This window comes from Dermacentor andersoni, chromosome 2, assembly GCF_023375885.2.
Source record: "Dermacentor andersoni chromosome 2, qqDerAnde1_hic_scaffold, whole genome shotgun sequence".
NCBI lineage: Eukaryota > Metazoa > Arthropoda > Arachnida > Ixodida > Ixodidae > Dermacentor > Dermacentor andersoni.
The window spans coordinates 69287204-69300733 of NC_092815.1; the positions used below are offsets into that span (position 1 = coordinate 69287204).

At 46.1% G+C, this 13530-nt stretch overlaps 2 protein-coding genes across 3 annotated transcripts in view; both read left to right on the plus strand.

Moving 5' to 3' along the window:
* Positions 1-3720, plus strand: part of LOC126541909 (uncharacterized) — a 162657-nt gene extending 158937 nt beyond the window's left edge. Inside the window, exon 7 of the mRNA XM_050188872.3 lies at positions 862-3720. Within this exon, the coding sequence (XP_050044829.3) occupies positions 862-1124 (263 nt within the window). The 3' untranslated portion in view covers positions 1125-3720. The remainder of the gene's footprint in view (positions 1-861) is intronic.
* A 1468-nt stretch (positions 3721-5188) lies between these two features.
* Positions 5189-13530, plus strand: part of LOC126541910 (chitotriosidase-1-like) — a 30361-nt gene continuing 22019 nt past the window's right edge. For both annotated transcript variants that reach the window (XM_055077006.2, XM_050188874.3), the window contains exon 1: positions 5189-5389. The gene's annotated coding sequence lies outside the window, so the exon portion shown is untranslated. The remainder of the gene's footprint in view (positions 5390-13530) is intronic.

A 13530-nucleotide genomic window follows, 5' to 3' on the forward strand; every position in this document is an offset into this window, starting at 1 on the left:
ACCGAGTTTGGTCGGTCACTGGGAATCTTGCGCCGTCTCAATCTATGGTGTGTCTATAATGGTCCAGATTCCTCCACGTGCTCCGCTAAGGCGCTTTTTTGATATGCATTTCTTCTCGACGTCATTCTGATGCCGTTTTAACGTCTATTTAGATTTCCGGTTTCACCGATGTAGACGTGTTTGTAATCTGTGCATGGTATACGGTACACAGGACAATGAAGCTTGCATCATGCCAATCTATGGACACACCATACATAGACCGGGACGGTGCGAGCGTCTTGCAGACAGACCCTTAACAGAATGAGCATCTTGAAGATAGAGCGTTAACAAAATGGACGACAATCCATCCAATCTGTATGTATGCGAAGCCATTTCGTCGCATATTCAAGAGTACTTAAGCTGTTTCAGCGGTGACATTCCTGCGTTGTGAACAAGGTGGGCACCAAAACTTCCGCCGTTGTGCTGTCGGTGACAAGGTTTGTAGTTGCTGTACGATGTGCGCACGTATAGGATCGGTTATAGCAGGGCATTTCTGCACTAACGCAAAGAAAGCTACACTACACAAAGACGGATAGACACTGGGCAAGCGCGGGCTACCAGTTCATCTTACTGAAAAGGTAGTTTCGACGTGGCTTCTTGTGTTGCGTCTCTCTTTTCTTCATCTTTCTTTATTCTTTTCTTTTCTATTTCTTATTTTTTTCTTTAACGCGGTGAATCCCTACTAAAATCATAAGCTAACTAGCCCTTGAAGATCTTATTCTCAAGTATATACTGTATCGGCGGTAGCCATTGCCGCTGCGCTGTTCACACTTAACGCTCATAGCCTTCTGTCTTTTTCTTGCACACGCGGGCCGCACGCAGGAGGCCGGCGCTGTCGTTCCACGGACGTGGTGGAAGTGGCGCGCAACGTGGTCATCTGGGTGCTGGTGCTGAGCGGCACGGCGACCATCATGTTCGGCGCGGTGGGCATCATCGTGCTGCGCACGGGCTCAGTCATGCTCCTCAGCTCGGCCGTCGGCTCGGCGCTCACCACGGTGGGCGTCCTGATGGCCATCTACTGCACGGACGCCTCCTCGGACCGGGGGCTGCAGCGAATGATCAACCACAAGTACAACTACACATGAGCCCGCGTGGGCCCGCCAGACTTTCTCGCGCGGAAGAGCGCGGTTTTTACGCGCTTCACGTGAATGCTGCAGCCAGAACGGACGTAATGCGAAACTCGAGGGACTTCGTCGCCGTATGTGCGACGTTCCCCGAAATGCGGTAGAAAAAAATTTCTCACGATGCCGATGTTGCATACACACCATTTAAACCCACGGCAATGGGACGGCAGAGATGTGACGGTGGCAAAAGATTCGAACCGAAGCTCTAAACAGCGAAATTGCGTGTACACATGTGCAAATAATATTATGCTAAGAAACTATATAGGCAGTAATAAATGGCTATAAATATGCATTCGCTTAATTATGAATGCACCCTCGCAGCCACAAGGCAGGCAGTCGGCTGCAAAAACGAGATTTGCGAAAAAGATGAATTCCGACGACGCCTGTGCACATAGTTTCAAATTCAAAGTTTTGATCTGTAGTAGTTTTTACGACCTATTATACGGGGGTCACACGATACACTTTCGATCGCGAGAGAGCATGAATGGAATCGAATTCCTTGATCGCGATTTGTTCCTTCGCAATCTGTAGAAGCGAGCCAATCATGGTAGAGAAATTCGATCCCAATTGAGCTCGATCGCGATCGAAAGTACACCATGTGACACCTGTGATAAATTATTAGCGCAACGACCTAACTATAGCAACATTTGTTATAGAAACCATGTCCCTTAAACTTTTGCGTATTTCTGTAAACACTCACGCGATGGCAAAATGCACTGCTTCTTCAATATGCAGCGTCTTGCGACAAGAGACCACCAAAGATGTCAGGAGGGCAGCAGCGACTTAGAGCTGCACAATCGGGCACGTACTCCCACTTTCCTCCTGAAACGTGAGTTAAAAACAAAACTCAGAGCTCAGTATAGAACACGCACCACCTGTTACGGTGACTTTAGCGTAGGACTCTTTTTTTTTTTTTTTTTCTCGTAAGGTCGCGTCATTTCTATGTTTTTCTCTTTGCATATTTCACACAGGTCACCAATGTTTGTTCGGTTCGTTTTGAGGGCAGCGCTCTCGGTGGTTCACGCGCTTGCGATCTAGAACACCAGCTGCGTAGCGCGGGTATGACGGCGAGGATCTTGTCGGCTAGAGCGCCTATATAGCGGTGCGCGTCATCTCTGCAATAAATCTGCAAGAAAACGCCTGCTCCATTACGAGACCCGTGGTTTCTTTTGCTGAACGTGAATCACACACACTTGCGGCTCTTCGCACAAGCGGAAGGAGTTCCTTCCCTCTCTTTTCAGCTGTATATATTACTACGTCAAACCTGGTAGCTACCGTTACCCAATTTCCTAACTAGCTTACGTCTTACGTGCTATCACAAACACGCTGTGATAAACCACTGCATGCCGTTCGCTGTGGTCACGATGCAATAAACAGTATAAAGTATAGGAAGAGAGATACAATGTCTGTGTCATCCTGTCATTGCGTTGCTTGCCCTACGAAGTCAAGACACCACTTAGCCCGGAGCTATAAACAGCTGTGCGTTTCCATATGGCTTGTTTTTCTGAACGCGTAATATCGAGAGAACACCGGGCTTTCTTTCGCCTCGTTGAAGTTTCACGGTTCACCTACTGGGAGAACGTATAAACGAAGAGAAACACCTCTGCAGGAGTGGAGAAATGATTAGGCCGGAATACTCGGGAGAACGCGTACGCGACGAGGAGAACTGGGGAAACGAGCTAGGGCACGGACGAAGGAGCGGGGAGAAAAGAAGTGGTGACAGAGAAGAAAAAAAAAGAGAGAGACATCAACGAGGTGGCAGAGAGGTGTACGGCAAACCGACATAAAGTCGCGTTACGAACAACACGACCGAGAGAGCGAGAGAGATGGAAGAACACAAAGGGCCACAGGAACAGGAGAAGCAAAGCACGCAAATGAAAACGAGCATAAGAAAACAAACATAAGAAGACGTCAGGGAGCTCGGCGGTCAGCCATACGCGAGCTTGTAGAAAGATTCGAGAAAGGAGATCGCCGCGACGACGTGAAGAAACCAGTGACTGAAGAGATATCTGTATGTATGAAAGATTACTTAACGGTATACTGTGTAGTTGTGAAAGAACTGTCGGTCCAAGTCCGTGGAGCGAAAACGTGCACCGCAGAGCGGAGGATCTGTGGCCGGCGTGATATCTATAAGCCAGGACAGGCCGAGTATATACTCCCGCTACAGTGAAAGGCACAAGGATTGGTAGAAGTATTTAAAAAAAAAAAAACTCGGAGCCCTTCCACTCTATGAAGAAGGATGACCAGCGAAGTTGTTTATCTGGACCCATTAATGACGGACTGCACCTCCACCGTGGCTCGGCCGGGCATTGCACTATCTTCGGGATATTTTTCTACACGGCAGCCATGGCCAGTGGAGTCCTGGAATGAGGACACCATCCACTCGACCTCAAAAGCAACGACCTCGATGGTCCAAATAAATGTTCTCTCTCTCTCTCTCTCTCTCTCTCTCTCTCTCTCTCTCTACACGCGGACACGATAGTGGGGAAAGCAGCCCTTAACAGCTTCGCTGTAAAAACATATATGTAGGCGTCCACTCAAATGAGACTCTCGGGTGTCACCGAAAACAAAATGACGTCATCGAGGAAGTCGACATAACGACGACAGTGACGAGACACGACGACAGTGACGAGACACGACGACGGCGCGACAACGACGATAATTAAGTACAACGAGTTCTCATATGTCACGAAGCAGGGATCGAATCGTGGATTGGTCCAAAGATTTGTTTTGCGGAGACTTTCCTTGCCATGAGAAAATATCACGATAGCAAGAAGAAGACTAATGAGGACTACCTTGAGTAGACTCCTCCGACTCTCTACCCAGCTGGCCCTTTCCTTTTAAAAAGGATATATAAAGTTGTTACAACTAATAATAATGAAGACGACGCAAATGGGCTCAATAATTGGGATTGCATTTAGAAAAAGACAATTTAGGACAGCCTCCGCAACTGGGAAGGAGACGTGCTCGAACATAAGTCACGGACGCCAGTTCTTTCTCGTACGCAGATGTTGAGCGGGCATTCACCAATCGTGGCAGCTATACTGAAGCAATCGCGCTCTCCAGTATCAGTATTATATACTGCTGTAGTACTGGCAGAGTGACTAAAATGTAGAATACTCGGCTGCCTATATGCTGGTGGTAAGTTCTAATCCTCGCAGCACAGTGAGAATGCTTCTTTGTGATTTTCTCACAAGGAAATTTGCGATTCCAGCGAAGTCATCGACATACATTAAAACAACCAGGGGAGTGAGCCCATATCAGGTATCGCTGTAAAACGAAAAGTCGTTTAATCGTCCGCACAAATACTTCCTACACACTGAGCACTGACGGCAAAAGAATCAGCTTACAAAACTGGAGATGGAGATTCCCGACCACGGAACTTCTCCATCTCAAGTGATTCGGTGTAGAGAAAAAAAAAAATAATTTTACGCCTGAACGCTGTATTACGCCCCATCGCTGCGTAAATCCATATTTTTGTAGGAGAGGGGAAGCATGAAATTCTCGGGAGAGTAGGAGGACGAGGCTCGGAGGAAGTAGGAGTGAACTATGGTGCCGCGTTGCTACACTACAACGACTAATGGAATCGGGAAGAATCTACGGAGTCAACTTAGTCAAATATAGACAGTGAACGAAGGATTAAGCAAAATGTATATGCGTCTCTGGGAAATGCGCGCCGCTACTAATTAATTTGCTCTCTGATCCGTACCCCGCTCTACTTTCGCTCATCCCAAAAAGCGAAAGGAAATGCGGTACCCGAGCGCGCACGATGCCGGCGTGTGTCGGCAAAGGGGTACACCGTCGCGCGAAACGGCGAAAGCAGCCAAACTGGAACCGCGCAACCAGGGGAGCGGACTGATTATAGAGACAACGGAAAAAGCAGGCACGCACAAGGAAGAGTGCACTTTTCGGCTCCTATATAGCCGCTTGGGCCGCGATCGGCTTGGTGGTGGCTCGCGGTTTCGGAGCGCGCGGCGGCGGCACCGTGTCACGGCTGGCGGGTCATCTGGATCAGCCGCTCGGCGCACGCGTACAGTGGAACGAGCACGCGCCAAGCTCGCGCCGTAGCTGTCGTCGTCGTCGCCGCTGGCGCGTTCGGTGCGCACGGGGATGAAAGTGCAATGCGCGCCGCGCGCGTTCGCCGCACGAGGTGGTGGCCTCGCCGTTAAACCTGTGGAGCGTCGGTGAGACGAAGTCGACGACGGCCAGCACCGCCTGCCAGGCATGTATGTATCTACGAGGCGTACTGGAAATAAGCATGTGCACTGCGTGCATTACCATCTATACGGGGGAAGCGCCTCGTTGTTGCTCCGGCATGCCGATAACAGTTTAAATCGGGCGTGAAAGCGTGCGGGCCAATTTTTTCGTCATTAGGCGGGTATACCCATGCAAGTCAATTTCTTTAGATAAAACGGAAGGAGAGTCGAAGTACCTGTTAGAACGCAGTGTGGCTGTTTCCAACCAAGAGTTGTGCGCGCATGTGTGTGTTTTGCGCGTCTTGTGCCGTTTCAGTGGTTACTTTTAGCCATCGAAAGCAGCACGGTATAGATGTATGGCCAGACAAGCATTAACGGAGGTCTAACTTTCGGGGATACTTTCGCCTTTGCGGGCGTAACTTTCATCCACGTATATAATATCTACGCCTTTGTGGAGCTATATGGCATCCTACCATTGTATGCGAAAACTATGCGGCGTTAAAATAACACTAATGGATGTGCGACTCCTTTAATTGCATCCTCTTCAACTAGCTTAGCCTGTCAACGTGCACTGAAGTCGACATCCTCGAAAGTGATTGATCGAGGATATGCGACCCTTCTCATAATATATATATTGTTTTGTCGGTGTAAATCATAAAATGATTTCGAGCTGCGGCGTCGCTTACAGACCATGCGTAGCTTCGGGACTTAAATAATGATCATCCAAACAGTGGAACGGACAATGGCACGTGAATCAACAATTTGCAGTCATCCTTAAAAGAAAAGGTTATCTCGGGCCCGACCTCGACTCCTCTAATCGGATAAATGGTGATAAGCAGAAACCTTCTGATTAGACAACTTTTAAACCGCGCTGAAATGACTTGAATGAGCTTTTATTTTAACGTGCTGCGCAAATAGATAGTTAAAACGTACCAAAGCAAAACATCGAGTTCTGATCTCCTTTTGTTTATTGTTTCAGTATGCCTAAAATCTAAAAAAATATCGAATTCTGACATTCTATTAGTTGGCAATCATCACCGTGCAGACTCTACTAACAGAAAAAGAAAGGCACAGGCAAGCAAAGGGATCTATCTATCTATCTATCTATCTATCTATCTATCTATCTATCTATCTATCTATCTATCTATCTATCTATCTATCTATCTATCTATCTATCTATCTATCTATCTATCTATCTATGTCTGCCTGTCTGTCTGTCGATTGATTGATTGATTGATTGATTGATTGATTGATTGATTGATTGATTGATTGATTGATTGATTGATTGATTGATTGATTGATTGATTGATTGATTGATTGTCTGCAATATTGTACAGCACGCCTTTCAGGACTCAATAACTTTGCTTGGAGTTGTGCAAGCTCGGCTTCGTAAGCTATTAATCTGAATACATCAAAAGATCGCTGCATCGAGGAAATAATCAACTCAACAAAAATTAGGAGTGGTAAGCTGGTACAAGTTACGCGGCCGGGGAAAAACAGGCTATTTGATTCTCTACGCTATTGCAATTCAAATGCAAGCGAGGTGTCCCTTCAAATGAATGAAAGTATACAACTGAGTTCATGGTGCTTGGTATTGTGGCACACCTGTCTGTTAAAATAAAATGAAAAAAAAAGGAAAGAATGTGCACGGTGGTACAGCTAAAGTCGTAGAAGTCAACCAGTCTAGATGTTCTGCTTGGTGATGTGTATACTTTATACGGAGGGTCAAGTAACGATATGATAAACGTTGTAATTTAAGAGCAGCGTTTGGTAATTGATGACGCTCTTCAGAAACAGAAATTGGCGTGTAAATTCCGTTGGATCAGGATAAAAAATGGCGGTTTGACTAGACGCAATACTTTTTCTTTTTTTTTCTGCCCACTTCCATTTTATTTTATTGCGTATTAAAGCGTGAATGTGAAACGCTCTCTTCCTCATAGATTTGTAAACTTCGAGATAAACAAATTAGATAGCCCAAGATTTCAACGTGACGTCTTTAATGGAAAAAACTGCACAGCACTTTAGGAAGCGCCGCCTCGATGTTCTTTCATAAAGTCACATCTACTTTTCTTGCCAAATAAAAAAAAAACGCGCGAAATTACAAAAAGACGCTACGTGACTACGCGCTTGGTTGCAGAGACATTCAGAGTCCTAAAAAAAAAAGTTGTAGTTAACAATCTCTGCTCCGCGCACAGACCAAACGTATGATTAGGCCGACAAAACGATGGCTGTAACGTCATAACCATGACAGTCACATCATCGTATGCATCGCCATACACAGCCACGTTGGTCACGCATTCATCTCGACCTTTCCGCAGCGTGTCCATAGCAAAAATAGTAATACCAGCTGATACAGCCTCAAGCTTCGCCAGATGTTCTTTATCACTCTATCGCCGCAGCCGCATCATTTCTCCAGACAAGTTATCTGAAAAAAATGTAGATCAAGGCCGGCATTGTTGTCGAGATTCGCCTACGATCCGCCACTCCCAACCAGCCAATCTTAGCGGTAACGCAGGCGTAGCGCCGCGCAGACCACTGGCGAAGCACAATAACGCAAAAGGATCGAAATAGAATTGACCTGCCGCGTTTGCCCGGTAGCTCGAAGTCACATGGCCACGTATTGAGCTTCGCCCAAGGTGGCTGCATTCAGGTGAGGGTGAAATGCAAAAAAAGACGCCCGTGTGCTGAGATATAAGTGCACGTTAAGGAACCACTGGCGGTCAAAATTTATCAGGAGTTCTCTGCTATACGGTGTGCCTCATAATCGAATCTTTGTTTTGGCACGTAATATTCCAGTATATTTACTTATTTATTAAATTTCATATAATTGTTACGTTATTCCAAATCAACACAGTTATCGTGAATCGGTCGAGGTGGCTGTGGCCTTTTCATGCATTCTGTCCACGTGCCACAGTGATCGTTTTTTTTTTTTTCCGTTGCGCGCCACTTCACAGGCCTGGCACGCGTCTGGCACAGCTGTAGTTGTGTCACCCAAGTTGGCCTCCCTGGGCTCACGGTTAGATTTAAGTGTAACCATAACGTCTGGTTTCTTTCCTAGCTAGTCAGGCGGTGCTTTCTTGAAAATCTCGCACGCTCTTTTGTAGGTCGGGAAAACAAAACCACAGCGTTCGTGGAAGTAAACCACCGGGGTATTTCTCAATGCACTCCAACGTATGTATCTAATTAGTTAACCATGCTGATTACTTAATTGGACCCATTGCGAACAATAAGCCGATTTTCTCGTGAAGATAGCACTATTGCGTCGGTTACATCCGCAAAAGGCACAGCAGCTTTCTTTCTCTCCTTCTTTATTTCTTTTGTTCTTTATTATTTTTCTTATTTTTTTCATTCCTCGTATAAAACTTGGATGAAACACCCTTGGTGCTATATTGTCAAACTTAATAATGGCGGCATTTCGAGCCAATCAGAGAGGCCGCAGCAGCCATCTGGGCCTGCTCCGGGTTAAGCAGAGCTGAGATGACGAATTCGACAATATGGTGGAATTTGTCAGCGTCCAGTATGGCACGAGAAATCAGTGGACGTCATCAGTGAACTTGAAGAGTTTTTTTGTCAGGAATTGCCAAAAGATGGTTCGACTTGCGATTCCTCAGTCGAGCGAATTATCCACGGAGCGAGCAGAGAGGCCTTCTCAGCCACTTTAAGCGAAAATCTAGCTCAGTGATAAGCTGCAGCTCTGACTTTCCCACAAAAAAGACTGCTTGACTTTTTTTCTTTTTAAGACAAGGCTTTTCTTAAGACCAGATTACAGTATATCTCTGATCCAGATATTCCAGAATCTATACGCTCGTGCCGCTGATAAATCATGGCTTGAGTCAAGAACCACGGAGACAACCACAACATACCGCGGACGACTTTCAACCGTCTGCGACTGAAGTGACTATGCATCGCAGGGAAACCTGTCAAACAGAACCAGAAGGTATTTACTGTGACTTTACTTCTTCCGAATAATTTGAAATAGTGCATCTTGTCAAGTCCAATATTATATATCAACTCGGGTGGTTGCGGATGGGAAGAAGGTGGAGATACTAGTCGACACTGAAGCCTCGGTGAGTATTGAGCACCAAGACCATTGTCGTGCGAGTTACGTTTGGGAATTACAGGCACTAATTGACCGCAGTTACGACGTAAAATTCAGGATTCTGCAAAATTCGATGACGCTAAAAGGCGGACGTTTGACGGACATAATTTTGAAGTGGAAGTTCTTGTGTCACGAACGACGTTGATTTGATCTTCGTCCTCTCAGCTCCCGACATGAAGCGTTCTAAAACGATTGTCTCTTGGCAGGATGAAGTGACTACGGACTCAATGCTTCCCCATACTCGAGGTAACACCACGCCCCTTCGGGATGTCCTTAGTGCGAAGGACGTAACAATGAAATTCCCGCAACTAACCTGCATCGGAACGTACCAACCGGTAGCGGCTGCGTTTGAGATGCCGTTCAAGCTTTGTGACACGGCAGTTGTCCGAAAGAAGCTGTACAGTCTTCCCCACGATAACAAGCTGTGGCTGAAATGTGAATTACAGATGTTAGATGCTAGTACGATATCAGCTAGTTGATCTACGTCGACGCTTGTCTTCCCTATCACTATCGTTTCAGAAGGAGATGGTTCTTTTCGCCAGTGAAGAGACTATTAGGCGGATAAATACATAAACTGACTTGCTGCCCTTTTTAATGCCAGAAGATTGGGACATAATAAGTGAAACTGGAGGATGTCACTTTCTCTTAAGACTAAACCTTTGTAAAGGTTATTGACAAGTGCTACTACAAGAACAGCAAGAACAGTGCACTGTATTTGTGGCACCATTTGACGTGCACCAGTAGAGCTGTTTGCCAATCCGTTTGAAAAACTCTGGATCATTGTTCCAGAACGTGATGAATAGTGTGCTCAGTGATTTCCTTGGAAAGTTTCGAAATGTCCAGATTCACCCTATTATAGTTTATTCTCGCACAAGAGAGAACCACCCGAAGCACCTCATGTGTCTTGGAAGCCTTGAGCTGACCAAATTGAAAATCAACAGCAGAAAAAGTAAGTATTTTTCTTTTTTCCCCGGAAGAATGGCGTCCTTCTAGCGATAGTATTTGATGGTGAGACCAAAACTACGAAATAACTCTTGCAGAGAACTAATAATCTCGTGAAACTTTACGATTTTCATTCTCTAAGAATCTTCGACGGGCTCGCCCGTGACTTTCACATGTTAATTATTATAGATTACGCTGCGAAGAGCCGATCTTTCAGCATACTTACTCATAATGACGTACCTTTTGTCTGGAGCAGTAAGTGTGAGGAAACCTACCAGCACTTAGTCCGAGCTATACCTTTGCTCTCAGTCCTCGTGCTGCCGACTTCAGCAAACTTGAAATATACACGGATGTTTACGCAGTGTAAGTGACCTGTCTTCTACCAACGGGACTTAGCAATCCAAAAAATAAAGGGATCTTGGTGGGGTAAGTGCAACACTTACTCCACAGGAAACCTGTTTACTCTTCTAGAACTATTTTTGTGCCGTCGAAGTACCAGACAATTTGCTGCAAGTGCTCCATACAGCACGCGCCAATATACCCCCACTACAAGACTCAACTCCACAATACTCATAATGAGTAAACTTGACCGGCACTAAATCGACCAGAAAATTCGTAGATTTATACTGCATTTGCCTCGTTGGGTAAAGGAAAATTATCCTTTATTTCATGTCGTTTGGGGAACAAAAATGCGTGAAAAGAAGTCTAAAACCATCGTCAGAAACTTTATCAAGATTGACTGTCAATGAAATAACGCTCTGCTCTCGGTTATCATGGCACCGATAATGCGAGCAACAAGGGTGGCAGTTAAATGTGATTGGTTATTATTCATACACAATCTCGAAGGCGCAGCAATGTTTCCCGACTACTGAGAAAGGAGCACTGGCAATAAATGTAAATTCTGTGGGTTTACGTGCAAAATCACGACCTAGTTATGAGGCCTGCGATAATGGGGGACTGCGGATTAATTTTGACCACCTAGTGTTCTTTAACGTTCACTTAATGCACGGTAAAACTTCTTGCTGGGCGAGTTGGTGCATGGGTATGTTTGGGAAGAGTTTAGCGCACAAAAGGACGAACACAAGAAAAGAAAGAAGGTAGACGGAAACAGAGCAAACTATCAACTGGTTTTACTCGTTTCGAAGCTGCATATAACGCAGTGTTCACACGTGCCAAAAAAAAAAAAAAAATTACGGGCAGAGGAAGGGGAGATGGCAAATCAAGCCTGCCTCATGTCAACAAGAGCTGCGCAGAAAATTGTTTTCCGCATAACACTAGGTAACAGAAGTGTCACCATCGCCCTTTTCCTTGGTGTAAAAAAGCTTCTAAAAGCTCACGGGCTATTTTGTTGTTGCTCGTTCCTAGAATCTTAATGTTCTTGAACAGTGGCTTACATCCTTTACATGCAACGCAATGAACGAGCAAGTTATACCACATGATCAGCGAAGAAGGAGTCCAGCGAAGCGGTTGCGGAATAAAGCATGCCGAAACTTTCGTGAAATGTGCCACGGGCGTCGTATGTCAAATCCCGCTAAGCGCGAACGAGTACGTGTGGGCCACACAGAGCGCTGCGCGGATGAACACGCAGGGGAGCATGGGCTGTCAATTCGGAAAAGAAGCGCACAATATAGCAAACAGCAAATTAAATGGCGCAGCTCTATGTATCTTAACAGACGAGGTTGAAACGGGGCAAGACGAAAACTAAAGCCATACTATTTTACAGCGAAGCTGTATATGGCTAGCCGATTCGTCCGTCCGTTCGTCCATCTGCCGCCTGTACCGCCTGTACTCCGAAATCTCCTCCGGCACAACGCCATGCGCGTGCAGAAAGAAAGAGAGAAAGACAGGCGCGCGATTGGCTGCGCCACACGTCATGGCGCTCCGTCGCAGCCAAGCGCGCGCGTAGCAGTTTCTCTCCTGCTCCGAAATGGATAAGGCCAGGCGTCATACGTGCTCCTGAGGAGCAGGCAGCTTTCGATCAGCAACGCCGCGAGCGGAACCGGGAACGAGCTCGTCTACGTCGTGTTGACGTTGCAGCCCGGGCACAAGAACAGGCTCGTCCAGCCGAGCGCAAGCAGCAACCGTGTACCGAGAATCCGGTAGCCTATCAAACACCGGGGCCGCACATTTCAGCTTCGCTGGTTAACCATCTGTACGCAGTGCTTGGGCGGCGATCTTTTTAATTTTCTATCCCAGCCCAAGTCATAGATGAATAGAACGCGCTTCCACGTGAAGTCGCTGAGCTTGACTCAGTCAATGTATTCATTTCTGCCCTACAGTTTTGTCTGTGATGTCCATTCAACACGGAGTGTGTTCTATAGCATCTGCACAAAAACTTTAACTGAGAGTGCGACGTGTAATGCGAAAGCGTTATACGTCCCATGAGGCAGAAAATCTGGCGTGACCAAGCGATGATACAAAAATGGGCGACGGCGCTATGAGTAAAAAGACACGTCGAAAAATGTTCGGATTGACGCCACATTTCTCAGAGGGGTTCCTGTAAAGAAAGAAAATTAATTCCTTTGAAAAGAAAATTTGGTTCATTTCAGTCTCGGTAGGGAATCGAACCTGTTCCCCGCGGTTGCGAGATATAGCGCGCTTTCCCGACGCGATGGCGGCTCCACGGTTCTGGTTGACTAAAGTTGAGCTAGGGTATGTGTCACTGCACACGTCACGTCGCAGCCATCTGGCTGAGAAGACGTGTGGCCTAGTGTGGGCGTCGTTGTGGGCGTGACGGCACAACCAATGGGGAGGTGGTGGCGTCGTCAGTATCTTGTATGACCTCAGTAGTAATACAGAAGATAGTAACAGGTATAACAACGTTAATTAGTTTGTAATTATGGGTAATAATGTGAATTACGGTCAACTACAGCGAAGTAAAGTGAATTAAAGTTAGAACAAGTTAGAGTAAGGTTACTTAAGGTGGAGTAAAGTGAATTAGGCGAAGAGAACAGAGGTGAATTAAAGTGGATTAAGGTGAATTTGAATGCTGGATACCTAAGCGACTGTGAATATTTTGTAGCCCCTTTATCTTTTTCTTCTTCTTTCTGGGGCATTGTTCTGCCACGTGTGCTTTTCCCATTATTTTGTACTTGCGGAATTGTTCAGTGAAACATACCTTTCGAGCAGA